Source organism: Corvus kubaryi, unplaced genomic scaffold (assembly GCF_017639235.1).
Source record: "Corvus kubaryi isolate FWS band 111438036 unplaced genomic scaffold, C.kubaryi_AGA036_p1.0 split1-37355, whole genome shotgun sequence".
Taxonomy (NCBI): Eukaryota; Metazoa; Chordata; class Aves; order Passeriformes; family Corvidae; genus Corvus; species Corvus kubaryi.
In genome coordinates this window covers 1635727-1652187 of record NW_024582078.1, presented here as the reverse complement: position 1 = coordinate 1652187, position 16461 = coordinate 1635727, and the positions used below count along the sequence as shown (strand labels likewise).

Here is a 16461-nt window from a genome sequence, read left to right as displayed (position 1 = left end):
TGACCACCCCGAACACGCACACACCCCACTGACCCCACTGTACACACCCACATCCACCACTGAGCCTCCCCACCCCCCATAGACGTCCCCCCAAAGGCGGCTCCGCAGCGCCCTCTGCCGCCCTCTCACGGCCTTGCGGCCCCGGTGCCGCTCCGGGCTGGTACCACCGGGCCCCCGCCCGAAGATGGGACGGACGCCCGGGCCCCGGGATTGCCGGGCCGGACCTGCGGGCAGCCGACAGCAAAGCCACCAGCTCGGCTGCAGGGCAAGAGTCTCTAGGACTCGGAGCTTGGTGGCCAAAGGGGTTCAATCGTCAGGTCGTGTTCTGGCAAAGGTGACAACTTCTGGCAATACTGGGACATCTCCCACAGTCCGGGACTGGGAACCATCCACAAACCCTTGGCTTTGTGAGCACACGGGAGCAGCAGTGCAAGCTGGACAGGCTGTCCCACCTGCATGGGGATACCCCTGCCCATCCCTCGGGGACACACTGCATCCCCTCCAGACACTGAGAAGCCGCGTGGCAGTGCCAGCTCTGCCAGCAGCCCCCTCCTTCTGGGCACTGGTATTTTTGCCTCCATGTGCCAACACCTCTCATTCAAACACTGAAACTTGGGATACTCCCAACTGCCAACAGAGACACAAAGATGTTCTCAGTGTAAACTAAAGCTCATGGAAAAGGGTGGGAAGGCTGTAGTGAAGGCAGATGTTTGAGGCCCAGGCTGAAGCACCAGGCAAAATAGCCAAATGTATTCTTTAAACAGAGAAATAGCTCACAGGGGATGCACTAAATCACTGCATTAAACCTTGGGCGTTAACTTCTCACGTGAGGTTTTCACTACTGTTTTATGCTCATATACAGTTCACAACGTTAAGCAATGGAAAACTGGGAAAGAATCTCGACAAGGACCGAATGGGAAAGAGTCTCCAGGAGAGCTGTGCGCATCCCTTTGTTTTCCAGAGTTTTATGTAATCTGTAATTTCACCAGTGCTGAGAAAACACCGGCCAAGACAATAAAGCAGCTCTCTTGATGTTTTCCTCCACTCTGTGCTCTATATTTAGGCCCGGGGCTGGCAGACCTCTGCCCTCCCGCTCCATTATGGGCCTGCGGTGTCCCTGCTGTCCCCAGAGGGGATGTGGGCTGGGAAAGGGGCTGCTCACCTCCGTAGTAGAGTCCCGTGGCAGTGCACATCCGCCACTGTCCCTGATACATTCCGGCGGTGCTGGGGCTGCACATCTGCACGCTGACATCGGCCATCTCCTGCGGCTCCAGGGACCTCACCATCACCATGTTCACGTGGCCAAACTGGTCTCCACCGACATACTTCAGGCAAACCCCTGGGGGCCACGCCTCCGTCCCTGGGATTAGACAGGAGAGAGAATTACTGACAGTGCACCAGGAAAAGCTTTGTCTGTTTGTGTAAGACTGGATGAAACATGCTTGTTGAAACAGTTGTGCAATTGTTGGATGGTCAAAGGAAACCAAGATACACAGAACACAGCAGCAGTGGATGCTGAGGAAGCCTGGTTTTCAGAGCATGTTTAACTGGTGCATTTAGGGACCAGCAGAACAACTGATATTCCTATTTTAGTAATCTCTATGTCTTTGTTACACAAAAATTCCAAAGTCACAGTGTAAGAGCAGCAAAAAAAAAAAAAAAAAAAAAGAAAAAAAAAAAGAAAAAAAGAAAAAGAACTTAACCTACACACACCTCCCCTTCCCCAGGGCCAGAGGCAGAGACAAGGGCAGCGCTGTGTTGTGCGCCCCCATTTCTGCCTCCCTCCATGAAGCTCCTGAACCATGCCACATCAAATACCTGTTATTTATACATAGTGTTGGCAACATTTCCTTTCAGGGATTCATTTCTTTCTAAGCCTGTTAGGAGACTCAAGAGGAACTCATAGTTTGAGCTGTAACTGAAGTGCCAGCACTATTTCCTAAATGGAATTATTTATCTCCTTGCACCAACCCTTTTCTCAGGCTTGTGCAAAGGTGGGAAGAGTTATGAACACACGATTTATCAGTGGAGATCCATGTTTAGACTGCAGACACTGGGACCGACAGCGTGACCTGGCAATCAGAGAGACAGAAAACAGCTCCTGCGTGCAGGCACAGCTGCCAAAGATAACAACTGCTGGGGGAGACAGAAAGAAAAAGTGCTTCTGAGACTCATGAAAAATCAGTTTAGCACAATTTTCTTTTGCTTCTTCCCCAGTCATGTGACATGACTAAGCCAACGACTGAGAACAGCTCCTGCTCAGCTGAGGCTGACGGAAATGGCTACGGAAAGCCTGAACCACCACGAAGCTTGGAACTGCTCCATCTGGTCCGAGGCGAGCACGCTGGAGGCTGCTCTGACCTCACGTTACCTCAAGGAGCATCGTTTGCAACAGCTTGCCTGATAATTTAATCCCTGTGGATACTCCACTGAAGACATGGCAAAGACTGGTTTTCTTGCCAAGTCCTTATTTGTGGAATTCACAACCTCACAGGGAGAGCAGGATGTGCACGAGTGCAGCGGGATGCTCAGCACGGGGGATGTACCAGTACAGCTGGAAAGGTGCTGAGAGAGCAGGGCTCTGAAAGAGGAGCTGGGCGTCTGGCTGACCTCAGCCTGGGGCGTGGGGCACTTGAGCATGAAGTCTCATCTGCAGAGGTTGGCAGCCCAGCAACATGGTTTAGTTTAAATTATTTATATGATTTTTATCGGGTTTAATGGCTTTAGGCTTGCAAGGTGCCTAGAATGCTGCAACTGATAAGCTTCATAAAATGAAATTATGATTATGTCATTCTATTTCAGTACACTCATCTCTCAGGAGATGAAAAATTGCAGAGAGTATCCTGCAGAGCCAGCAGCAGCTGGGGGCAGAGTGGGGAGAGGAAGACAGGCTGTTAAATCCTGCTGCTCTTTCAGCAATGGTTCTACTACACAAACTGCTCTTTTGGCAGACAAGGCAGCACCGTTCTGCAGGTACCAGAGCAGGGCATTGCTTTTAACTGACACATATGAGAACCTGACTGAACTGAGCTCAGAGCTCACGTGCCTCAAACTGACAATCTCTGAACTCTGCCTGTCACACTCATCAGACCTGCAACGCTCCAGTGACACACGCCTCAGGTATTTTGTGTTCTAGAACTGAAGTCATGCAATCAAGGACTCCTGTAGAGCTGTTAAAAACCTTGGCGCTGCTTCAGTTATCTGCCTAACAAGTAGATATTATCTGGAAACACTACAACCCTTTGATACTATACCTTAATTAAACCAAAGAATGGTTTTCAAATGCTGCAGTCCTCCTCACACTGCAGAGTCATAACTAGCACGTGAAGCTGCCCTTTACTAACCCTCAGCAGCGTGGTTGTACCAAGTCCAGGCCTCCAGCACCACCGTTAGGGCACAGACGGATGGTCTGACAAGCCAGGTTCAAACCACACAGAAGCCAAAACAAATGTCAGCCTCGCCAGGAAATCCTAAGTCAAGATGAGCTCCTGTCCCTCATTTTAGAAGGCCCAGGATATCAGAGGGTGAAACATTCCAAGAACAATGAAATATCCCCTGAACTAGGATGCTAAATTAAGGCCGAATTTGCATCCAGGAAATGGTGCATCAGAGGAACAAGGAAGGGAGGAGTTGGAAAGGCCCAATATAGAGGTGTAGTCATAACACACACAAACTGAGACACTAAGAGTGGAGAAACAAGACCTGTCACACTTAGTAGATTTTTAAGAGCTGTATTTGGGACAGTTATAAAAAAACTGCCAGGCAACTTTTCACAGTACTGGAGTTTAAGCAAGTTCCACTTGTCACCCTTCCATTGTACTTTCAAACAAAAGGAGGCAGAAAAAGTACACTGAAATATTAAACCCTTCCTCTAGAACACATTCTCTATAAATCAGTGTTCTTAAACATCCCCCTCTTCATGAAATACTCTTAGATTTTTAGTGTGGTTTTAGTCTCTGCAATACTTGGATATTCAGCCCAAGTACTGCAGCTATTCACAAGCAGAAATACTGAGAGAGCTGAACCTGACTCGTGATGACTCCCAACATCACACCTCGGTGTGGGATTGTTCTCCCTCACACAAGTACAAGCAGGTCAATTAAATTCAGACACACAGTTTTAAATGTTCATGCAACATCCTGTCACTGCACTTCTTGAGGACAAGGGATTCCTTCGCATCCATGGATTTCATTTTCCTCTCTGACTGCATCCCACTATTATCAAGCACTGGGAATGCACTTTGCCCAGCCTCACTTCCTGGATCCCAGTCACTGATTTGACTTATTTCAAACTGGAATGTGGTCTCTCCAGCCCTGCATCCTCTCAGAACATGAAAAGGCAATTCTGCCAGAAGTGGACCTGCCACATGACCCTTGTGTCACTGCCTCCTTTGTCTGCAAGTTCCCTGTAGTTTGTTTGTGTGGTGGCACGAGGAACAAGACTGGTGACCTGACCGAGCTGCACACCACACCACAAAATCTCTGTGCCAACCCAAGAAGGGGAACTTGCATGGGCTGGCAGCACCTCAGGGTGGCTCCAGCCCAGGTGAGTGCACACAAGCCTCCTGCCTTGAGCCAGCATCCCTCCCATTGGATCCCAGCACCTGCTGCATGGGGTTTGCTGCAGTCCAAAGGCCTCACCTGTATTCTGTATCCTCCACGTTTTTGTAAACTGGGTATCAGGAGGGATGGACTCTCCTTCACCTATGGTGACATCTTCCACAAACGACATGGAGGGGACATTGATATTTGGACTCTCAAAATCATAGTAGGCTCCGATGGCAGCTTGTAGATTCCTGGAAAGGAAAAAAGCACATTACAACCTGAAGTACAGGTGGACCAGGCCCTCTGCACAGGTCATATGTCATCCTAAACAGTTCAGCAAAAATATCCAGATGGTAATAGCTCGGCTGCTCATGTTTTTTAAAGCTTTTATCTCTATCGTGTGTGGATTCTCCAAGATAAGAGAGCTCTAAATACAGATTTTTTTTTTTGCCAGGGACACAGGATCACTTTTCTACTCTGCTCCTATTTTCCCTGGAAATCTTGGAACTTGTAAGTCTTGGAGACCTCTACTCCAACAGTTCTTTATGAAACTTGCTGAACAGTTCAGGAGACACCGAGAGAACAGCTATGCCACAGGAGGCAAACACAGGGCAGTTTCTTCACACCAGTCTTGTTACCTCAGCTAATTTCAGAAGGACTAAACCTCTCCATTTTATTTTGGCATGCAAGGTCCAAAAAGAGCACAAGAGGAACAAAACACGAAGAACACTCTTCTGATAACTCTCAGGGCCAAAGGGCAGCAGTAGCTACAGATAGTAACTCCAGCCTTGCTGTTTTTGAAACATACCATCAGGTACGAACTGTTTATTCGTCAATAGTGCCTGTTCAGCTCTGGGTAGTCACAACTCACAGGAACTCACAAACCACCTGAGTCAAAAGTTCTCACTGAATAAAGATAAATGACAGTGCAAGTCTATGATATATTAAGGACATTCAGAAAGCCACAATGCTATTGATTCCTGAGCCACGGTGTAGCTACAATTCATGATAATTAATGTGAGAAGAGGAACAGTCAGGCAGGAAGAGGATTCATGAGCCTTAGCTCAGTTCCACGATATACTATTAAGTCATTACGTAAGTGTTTGGCAAGTCATGTAATTCCTCTGTTTATACATGTCTGAGAGGTTGTGGCCCTAATTTACATGTTGTGAGTGGGTGCTGTGAGAATGGAGATGAGTAAAATCTCCCCAAACGCAATGGGCATAACAACTGCTTTTTTTAATGCATGATTACAGAAATCTGTGTTGCTTTTTTTGAGCAGGATAGAAAAAAAAAAAAAAACAAAACCAAGACTTCAGGAACTGGGAATCACCACCTAAACCAAAGCCTTGCAGAAGCTGCTCTGTGTGGGCACAGTGACATATTGAGGGGCTGGATAGTGGTGGGGTGTCATGTGTCCAAGTCAGTGAGCCAAGGTGAAAGCAAGAGAAACATTTGCACCATGACCCTGAGCAAGAGCAAACACAGGGCTTGTGAGGCTGCTTGCCAGCTGGAAAGAGGTTTGAAACAGTGAGTAAAGAAACTGCCTCCTGTTCAATTCCTACAGTGTTTGTGGCAAAAAGCATTCAAATCAGACATTCTGGATAAAATCTGAACTGCATGGGAGCAGTGTCACTTTCTCCTCACAGAAAACTCAGGGGACCCGAAGTACAGCAGCTGACTGGGGGGCAACAGCAGGAGGTAGAGCAGCACTGGGGGCACTGGGAGACGACCCAAAGACCCATCAGTTTGGCAATCAATCCATCCATCACAGCGCCAGCAGATAATCGCTGTGTGAGTCACAGGAGTTCCTGACATTCTGCTAAGGAGACACTGGAGGAATGTCCTGCACAACATGGCCACGGGGATCGATGAGCAATTCAGCCACCCCAGCCTCACAGCCAGACCTTTGCCATCCGTGCCAGGCGGACTTTGGTCCAACACAGGAACCACCGGGTCCCATGCCATGGCCAGAACTCTGAATGCCAGAGCAGAAACCATTATTCAGCCTGAGGCGTTTTCTACTTAGGAGTGTGAGGGCTCTATTTAATCCCGCCAGCTCAGTCAAATGCTGCAGGAAGGGGCCATGTCACATTAGCCAGTAAACAGAGACAAATGCTCAGTTTTACGTCACCAACCGCCTGTTGCTTATACACTGCACAAGATTTACATAACTCACACCAGGGCTGTGCCAAGAGACTCCTGCTCACTCACCCAGCTAACACCATGAGCTGGAGCTTAGTTTGCACTATGATTTCTTCCTGTAGTACAGCAATCCAAGGCAAAAGGTATTGTAGGAGATACAAAAGACAGCAATGCAGCTCCTTCTCTTCCTAATCCACTACTACATAACTACATTTTCAGACGGACCACAACATCTTGTGAGTGACGATTCTGCAATCAGTGGTACTGACGTCTTATTGACATTGAGAGGAAAAAATAAAAGCTCTGAGGGGCAGATTTCTGCTGCAACTCTTTGTGAGGCAGCCTGGCTGTGTTTGTTTGCTGGGCTGCAAACAGGCCTCAGAAGGTAGTGGGCTATTTGTGCACATAGGCCTGGGGCCAGCACTGCCATCCCGGGGTCATATTTCAGTGCACTTTGCCATTGGGAAACAACAACACTCCTCTGCAGCATGGAGTTAAAAACTAACTAAAGAACAAGGCATGCTGGAAATAGATTTGCCTCCGTTTGTGATCCGATATTCCCAAACCCACCTCCCCACTCCCACTGTATGATCTGTGTGGTGGGGGGTGTTTGGGGGGAGCCCTTCTATGTGTTTCAATGCCTTTTGGACTCCCCAGTAGAGAACTAAAAAGAAGCTTCCAGAAACTGAAGAGCAATTCACAGTGGCAGAAGCCAAAGTCAGGATGACAAAGCAAATCTGCCTTGAGTTCACGTTCTTTGACACAGACAACCCCAGGAGACAGGGATGGAGTGGTGGTGGCTGCACTCTGTGCCACAGGCACCCCCAGCTCACACCTCAGTCCTGTTCTCGGCTCGCACGACCACTGCTGGCTCTGTCCCATTCCTCCTCCCAAGAGACAGTGCTCCCCCTCCTCCCTTGCCCAAGAACCCCCAAGATCAGCCGGAGGGCAGCACTCTGGGGAAAATGCCACTTGCAGAGGTGAACACTCTGCAGCCTAGTGATGTGCAGGCAGCTGAGCCCAAGCAGCACACCCTGCCACTCACCCTTCTGCCACAGGCACAGCATCAGTGCAGCTCACACCCAAATGTGACCTTAATGACAGAGATGCATTAGGGCAAACACACTCAGGGCCCTGAAATTTGTCTATTTTTAAATACATATTTGGGGTTTTTTAGGTGTTTACCCTTGTGCCCAGCTGTAATTGCATAGCCCCAGCTGCAGACACTGCAGGGACAGATACAAGGGTCAGCCCTCAGAGGGTCCAGTTATCATCTGGCTTCTGCTCACACATCCCTGCCTGCCTGATTTCACTCCTCAGTGTGACTTACACCACACTACTTACTCTACCCTCTGCTCTCTGCCATAGGAGATAAATTACTATTATAAACCAAACAACTCTGCAAATCCAGCCAGTGTAATTGACATGATTGAGCTCTCCTAATTACAGGGGTGGCCATGCAGCTCTTTCTTCACAGGGCCCTCCAGGTCTCAGGCCCTCCTTATGTTCCTGAAATTAAGCAATTTTTCCATTTTTAGAGCAGTCCCGGACCACAGCAGTTTGTAGCCCCGCCACACTTACAGAGCAGGTCTGACAAGATCCAAGCCCTAATTCCCGGGAAAAGCCTGCAGTCAAAAGTCACCCCAGTGATGGGGTGAGCCCACGACTCAGCACTGTGCTCAATTTTAGTCCTAAGAGCAAGACTTCAGAAAGAGAGAGGGGAGTAGGAAGCAAATACAGGTTGTAGCTCCACATCATCAACCAAATCCACTCTAACTCTGGGCATCCCACTCTTTCCTCTTCAAGGGCATCCCATGACTCTTGGGTGTCAAGTGCTTTTCCCACACAACACCAAACTGTTCCTTTCCAGATCAAGCCTTTTTCTCTGCTGCTTCATTTCAAGCCTCAGGAGCTAAATTACAATAGTCAAGTTAAAACCTTCTCTGCTAATAGCTCTGGAGACATCCCTTAACAACTCTTAAGTGTTAGCAACAAGGTGGCTCATCTTGAACCCTTCTTTCCCTTCCCAGTTTTTTCCAGACAGCCTTTTGTTATGTTAAACCAATATATTTAGGCATTAATTACTTAAAGTAATTCAGTGTTCAAAATTAAAAGAATCAGTTCACAAACTCGAGGCCTCCTTACACAACCTCCCTGTCCTGCAAACAACCAGCAGTATACGGGTAAATGGAAATTGTTTTTTAATTAATTGTATCAGACTTTTCTTAGGAGACTGAAGACACTGAAGCACCAAGGCTGTTGAGGCCTCAAGCAAAGCAGGGCACGGGCCCAAGACCCTCTACTCCCCAGAATATGGGGAATTCTTTCAGCATAGAGAAGTTCAGTATCTCAAAAGAAAAGCAGTACAAGCAGGTGCTTTGAACATACAAGATGAGAGACATTAGAATTTGAACTATAAATGTTACAGGAATCTGCAAGCTTTCATTTATTGTCAAATTCCTTGACGAGAGAGCCAAAGAAAAAGATGCAATTTTTTTAAAGAACAGATTTTTGGGGAGTAAAAATTCAAATCAAATCACAAGCTCAAAATCCAGCCTGCAAATTTGCCTCTCTCTGGCTTCTGCCCCTGTCCACAGCACAGCATCCATCATGGCCCACTCCTGGGGAACACTGCAGGCCTCTGGTTCTCCTGAGCTGTTGGAGAACAGAGCGGACAGAATGCTCCCTGCAACACCCAGGGCACCTTCCATTTGGAATTTCAGATGGGATGCAGCCCTTAGGTCATGCAGAGACAGCCAGCAACGTTTCTTAGGTAACAAATGGACTTGGTCATTGTAAGGAAGATGCCAAGGTCTGTCCCATGGAGTGGGGGAGGAGCCAGGCAGGTGCCTGGGCTGGGAGGTGCGCTCTCTGCGTGCCCTCAGCACTCACAGGGTGCAGTGTTTTGTCATGAGCCAAGCAACTCAGGTGACATCTTCTGGAAATATGCAATGCAGAGACACTGGGCAGTGCTAAACAGCACAATAAAATCTCCAGCACAGAACATGTGATGTACGACACTTTGGACTCCTGTAACTCAAGTCTCCACCTTCACAGACCTCCTCTCACTCTCCAAATGCAGTGTGTAACCAGGCACCACAGCACCCCATAAGGTGCCTATTGTTAAAAAACAAAAAGAAATAGTGCAGCAGATGGACAGTTTCTCACTCCCAAATAATGGAACTTCTCTACATGATACAGGGGGGAGAGACTAAAAATGTATGGGAGACATCCAAGTGAGGCAACCCCTTTTGTCTCTTAGTTTCCACAATCTTAGTTGGATGTTCTTCAGCCCAGCTCCTGGGGACCTGGCTTGCTGATACTCCAGGCTGGGACATCTCTAACAGCTTCTATTGCTCCAGAAGCAGGAGATGCCTCACTCCAAGCCTTGGAGAAGGCCAAAGGGGGTGGAGGAAGAGACATGCACATCATGCTGCAGGAAAGCACTTCCACCTGGAGCTTTCAATTTCAACGTTCAATAGGGATGACACATAGCAATTAAGTGCAAAGTTTCAAGATGTTTTGAAGGACTGGAATTTTAATCAGTGAATATCTTTCAACAGACAGAATTTCAGAAAGCAAAACTTGTGTCAGTTTTCTTCGTTCTTGACCCCTATTACACTAAAGTTACACTAAATTCTAGGTATGAAGTTGGGAAACTACCTTAGAAGATGTCTGATGATGCAAAAGGACTGAGGGAAGCTGAAAGCTTTAAGATGAAGGAGGGAGGGGGAAAGAGCTGGCTAATTTATAGCTTATGTATTTTTCACATGAAGACACAGAAAAACATTTCATTGTCTTAGCAGCAGTTCCACACATAAGTGGGGTGTTCTAGGAAGAGGACAGAAACCTGCGGTAACAGAAGCAATCCTGTGTCTGCAGGAGCAGCACGAGGAGAGAAACTGAGAGCCCACAGGAGAGGCACAGCGTCCTCAAAGCACCAAACCATCAAAGGAACTCACTTTCCCTGAGCGGCTTTAATGTGCACAGAAACACCCAGAGCAGCTGCTGAAACCTTCTCGAGATACCCGCAAAGGGCTGAGCACATCACCTGAGCACAGTAAAACACCTGAGCACAACCCCTTGCCCAACAGCAGCACCACAATGACGGTGCTACAAGCAGGAGCCCTCAGAACCATCCCCAGCAGTTGATCCCTCCCAAAGCAGATGGTCCCAGCAGCTTTAAGTGGGGGGTAAAATATCCCGAGAATGTCCCAGCAGGAGCTGCCACTGAAAACAGGCAACAGCTCTTCCCAGTGGAAAGTCACTGAGAGCTGCCAGTACACAGGAGATTCTGTAACTGCCAATTCCTCAGTACAAACTATGTCACCAATCTATAATTGTCTGCAGGAAAGTGAAGGGGGATTAAGCTACAGAAACTGTCTGAGAACAAGTTGGGGCATGTAAGGCAGAGTTCAGCTGGACCAAAATTATATTGTACCCAATTCTGCTACAGTTACCTGCTTATGCTTCCGTGCCACAAGCACCAAATTTTTAAATGCTTTCTGTCTTGGAGCACAATTATAGTATGTTCCACAGTTATAAATACAATTTCTTTAAAGTCTAGATTTCATTCAAAATAATCAGGTCAAACATTTGAGCTGCTCTGGAGGAGAGGTGTGGGTTTGGTTTTTTCTACGCATTAGATAAAAGCTTCTAAGAAAATATTTTTAAATTGTTTAATTCTGTAATGTTGTTATTTTTAGTAGCACTAGGAGACAGCTGTGGACACAGAGAGGCAGCAGTCTGCGATGGTTCACAGGCACTAAGACATACCCACTATGTATCAAGTGAGCCACAAACAGACCAAACAGTTAAAAACCTCTTTTCCCTCCCCAACCCAAGGGTGTAAACGACCCTGCACCCGCCACAATCCACAGAGCTCCCCACACTGTCCTGACATCCTGGTGACAGCACATCAGCAGCCACCAGATCTGCTGCTGGGGTGCCACTTCTGCCTGTGAGAACAGCGTGTCACCAACTGGGTTAGAGTAAGAGGGACACCAAGTCCAAAGCCTCAGCTTCCCTCTTCCCTACTAAAGCTTATCAACACCCAGTCAATGTTTTGAGGCAACCTTTTTCACGAGATTTGGCCCAGCTGGTCACCATAAACAAATATTAACCTGACCAGAGTCACACCAAGACACAGATTGCTCAACAAACGTGTACTGAGTCACAGAAAGAACACGGGACTCTGGTCTCTGTCACCTGATAATGATGGGAAGCAAAGGAACAGGAACTCCCACCCACTGCTGTCACTGCTCCATGGATGCTGGGTGAGGAATGAAAACCCACAGGCATCCCCAAGGGAGGATGATTTATTTGGAAAATCAGGTCTCCTGTCTCCTCCATGACACGAGGATTCTCCACCAAAGGGAAGGGGTGTCAAAACTGAGCTCGAGGTCCATACAGAGCAGAGGGAAAGCTTTCCTCACATTTGTCAGAACATGGCTTCAGTCTGAAGAGCAGCCCAAACATCTGTTTTCAGAAGGACACCTGCATGCTGCAGGCATCTGCAAACACCTGAGGTTAAAAATCAGGAGCAGTGCTGATGTGAGCCGCTGTGGGAACCACATCCTGTGTGAGTAAATCCCCTTGACCGGGTCTGTTCTGTTCAATTCTGAGCGTCCTGACTTCTCACACAAATACACCTGAAGTATTTCTCTTGTACGTGAGTAGCACCTACACTTAGTGTAAGTCACGGGAAAAGCAATTAAACCCCTATTAGCTAAATCCCCAATCAAGTACATCCACTTCTGGGCAATACAGTTGTTTCACTGGATATAAAGAATTGGAACAGCCCACCCACAGGGATGGAAACGTGAATCTATAAGGCAATTTAAGCACAGAACTGCCCCACACCTGACACAAGACAGAACTAGGTTTTACTGCAGATTTCTGCAGTATTTTCAGAGATAAACTTAATCTTTATGCAAAACATCACCTTGGGAGTACTAGTTAAACCATGACACAGCCACAAATTCTCCTAAACAGATGAGAAAAACACAAGGATCCCCAGAAGAGATCTGACAACCTTACAAATAATGACCTTTTTCACCTAAAGCTGGATCCAAAAAGCTTTGTTACAATAATGCTTTTTTCCCCCCCACACACACTGGAAACCATTATTATCTGACACATTTCAATTAAATATCACACCTACTGCTCTAATAAAAATTCAGCTTTCTAAACAAAAGCTAAAAAGAGAATGTAAAGAAATATTACACGTAAATTACTGAAATATACATTAGTTCTTCCAAACTGGGAATCTCTGAGCCAACTGCACTAAAATATGGATTTTAAATCCACCACCATTAGCTACATCAAACTAATTCACTTTCTCACAGAATTAGAGCAGGTCCAAGCCTCTCACCCACAAAGCTGGCACACACTCCAATTAAAAGAAAATAATTCCTTTTTCTTCTCCCAATACAATTTCCACGCCAGCTTTAGAGGAATCTAATGACTTTTATGGAGTTCCAGGAGCTCCCTGTGAAGGCAGGCCAAGGCCAAAGGGGTTCAGACTCGCTTCTGCCCATCTCACAGATCACTGTGGAGCTGCAGGCAGCACGTGGGACTTTGCTGCGCCACAAAAATCCCTCCCACGAGCCCCCTCCCTCCCACCTGTGGTGGGGCCCAACACATGGAGGGGAGGGAGCAAAGCCAAGGTAACCGAGGGGGATTTGATCCTGGATGCAACAGCAGCAAAATGCCCTCCCCACTCTGCTGCCCAAGGTTTCCTCCAGAGAAAGAAACATTTTGGCGCCGAAACAGTTCACTTTTGGTTCTGCTTTTTGAACAAAAAAGTTCACTTTTGGTTTTAGGCCGAAAGCGAAAGCTCAGCCTCTCCCTCTGCAGCCCCTCTGAATGGAAAATAAATAACTAAATGTAAAGCAGTGTGATGTGTGTTGCTGTTGGGGAATGTACAGCCAGGATCTCAGGAATCGGATTTATGCAGCAGGAAGGCAAGAAGTAGGCACAGAAAACAGACAGAACTCTAGGAAAGTGTTTAATAAATACCAGGGAAAGACAAAGGGTTTAACCTGTATTTCCTGCAGATCAAGGAACAGCCTCAGAAACTTTGGATGCATGTGTTCAACCCAAAGCATTTTTGCAGCACTTAGTAAAACCAGCTGGCAGTTCCTTAGCACTGCCCAAGCCTGACAGAGGTCTGAAGGGGCACTGGGCATTCCTGGGAACTGGAGAAGTGGACACGGACTTTTAGAGGCTACTTACACGTATTCCTTCCCAGTCAGCCACTAATTTTTCCCCCCAGATTGGCCAAACAAGCTATTTAAAAATAATTCCTTTATTCCAGCAGTACAGCTAATTCACTGTAAATCCGTTGACCACAATTACTAATGATGCTGTTGGAAATTGTCTTTCAAAGCACATCAAACTCTGAGTGTTCCCTACAGTACATGAAAGACGCAAAGTGGGGAATGAACTGCGGGTCTGGAGATGACAGCTATTGCCAAAGAGCAGCTTTCACACCTGGGAACAAGTTCTAGTGAAACTATTTATGTCTTTGTTAATTAACTCACACATGGGACATTGCCACAGAGAACCTGGAATCCCCAGTGTGTGCATTTCTGTCACCCCACCACGAGCTCCCTCACCATTTCCTGCAGGTGAACATCAATCCCGATGCAGAAGGAAGGGATCATCCCTGAAGGAATGTGCCATGCCTTTAACACACGGAAAAGTGACCTGATGGTCTCATCGAGACAAATTATTTGCAGGACATGCTGGTGCCAGAAGGTTCTGACCCTAATTCCACCCCACACGAGGCAAACCTGGTAGGGCACCCGAATCACCTGGGCAGCGTGGATTGCACAGGGCCCCTCAACCACACAGGAAAGGCGCTTCCAGAACAGGAACACGTGTCCTGATTGTCCCTGCTGAGGGACAGCAGGGTTAGTGCAGGGTCAGCCCGGCTGGGCCAACGACCCTGTGGCCATACAGGAAGGGGTGGGAGCTGGGCAGTGGGATGGGCACAGGGTAGAGCTGCCAACTGGACACGCCAGCACGAGGAATAGCACCAACCTGGAAGAGAAGGAGCAGCTCCTGCCAGGCTGAGAACGGGCACTCACAAGGGCTCTGAGCCCTCTCAGAACAGTCCCAGCCCATGTTTGCTTGCACACACACCTCACCAACCCAACAGGCACGTGCCCATCCATTCACAAGGCTTACCAATTAGTGCTTCAGAAAAAAAGTGAAAACTGATGTTTTCAGAACCAAACTATTGAAGTTGGGAAATTAAAGCTATTTTAACCACTTTAGATCTTCTTCAATTGCAACTAAACATTTGAAAAGCCCTTGGTTCTGAGGCTGGATTTGAAATGCTATTATTTTAAACAAGAATTCAATATTCCTGAATGAAAAAGAACTGCTTCAGCACAAACCAGGAACACTCTGGCTACACAGAGCATCTTCAGGAGTAACTTTCAGGTTCAGCTCTGTTCCCTGCTCTTCCCAGGAATCCCACAGAACCCCCAGGATTACAGTGCAGTGTCAGATTTAGTCACATCACCAACACGTGGATGAGGTGGAAAAGCATCTTCTGCTGGGAAACAACCGTTTCTTCCAAGCAAACTCCTGAACTCCCTGAGACCTTCTTTCACATTGTGTCAGATTACAAAACACAAGGAATTACTTGCTATTCCCTTACTCCCTCTGCAGATGCATATTTGCCACTATAATTCAATACAGAGCCGTAGGAGGAAGGAAAGGCAAAAGCAAAAAGCTGACAAAGTTGTCTTATCACTGTTTATAAGCTCTACAATTCCATGCAAGTTTTCTCCCAACTGTTGATATCCTGACCTCCCCTTGGATTTCAGGTTTCAAAGCCGAGGTTTCTGGGTTTGATGTTCTACCTCTAAGCAAAGCTTAGCTAAGTGATCTCTGTTCACCGTGTCTGAAACACCCAGCACTCGTTTGCTCTCCTGCAGCCCCCACGGTGCAGAGCTTTTAGGTCAACACACTTTGGAGATGGGCTGAGAGGTGCAAGGGCTCAAAACGAGCCAAACCCTTCAACTCACACAGCAGCTGCTCCACAACATGCTTTTTACAGTTCCTGGGCTCACTGCACCAGAACACTCCTAGTTTCTGGTTTTCACCCTTGTACTGAATATCTCCCCTGTTTTTCTCGAGCTACAGCTTCCCTGATAACTTGTGCCTACTTTTTCCTTGGGCAGTGACACAGAGCCTTTATCGAGACAAACAGACACCGAGAGTCAGAGGATTTAGAGAAACCCTCAGTCCACAGGCAGACGCTGAGTTTTCCCCAAACACCCCGGTAACTCTCGCACGTGCACCGCGGCCGCTTCCAGGCTTCCACAGCGCCTTTCTACCACAATTTCCTTTCCTCTGAAGCTGTCTCAAAGTCGGGGCGTCACAGCCCGTCCCTGAACGCAGTCCCCGCTCCCTGCCCGCGGGTCACACGCCCCGTGCATCTGTTCGTCACTCTCCAACAGCTCCGCGGCCCTTGGACCGGCGAACCCGCACCCCGGGCCGGGGCCGAGAGTCGAGCCCCGTCCGCACCAGCCCCGTCCCGCTCCCTCACCGCCATGGGAGCCGCCTCCGGCCCCGCACCGCCCGGCCGGCCCGGGCACGGGGCAGACGGCCCAACACAAACACCGCCCGTTCCCCCCCGCCCCGGCGGGGCCCGGGGCCCTGGGGCGCTCGGGTGGAGGGGGGGCCGGGCCCGCGGCCTCTCAGCCCCGCGAGCCCCCTCAGGCCGTCCCGCCCGCTCTCTCCCCCCCCCCCCCCC

General features: G+C 48.2%; 1 protein-coding gene across 1 annotated transcript in view; it reads right to left on the bottom strand.

Annotated features, from left to right (window-relative positions):
- ILRUN (inflammation and lipid regulator with UBA-like and NBR1-like domains) overlaps positions 1-4824 on the bottom strand; it is a 16579-nt gene extending 11755 nt beyond the window's left edge. The window contains exons 1-2 of the mRNA XM_042013299.1: positions 4641-4824; positions 1163-1360 (exon numbers count right to left, since the gene is read on the bottom strand). Coding sequence (XP_041869233.1) covers positions 1163-1360; positions 4641-4731 — 289 coding nt within the window. The 5' untranslated portion in view covers positions 4732-4824. The remainder of the gene's footprint in view (positions 1-1162; positions 1361-4640) is intronic.
- Positions 4825-16461: the final 11637 nt, after the last annotated feature.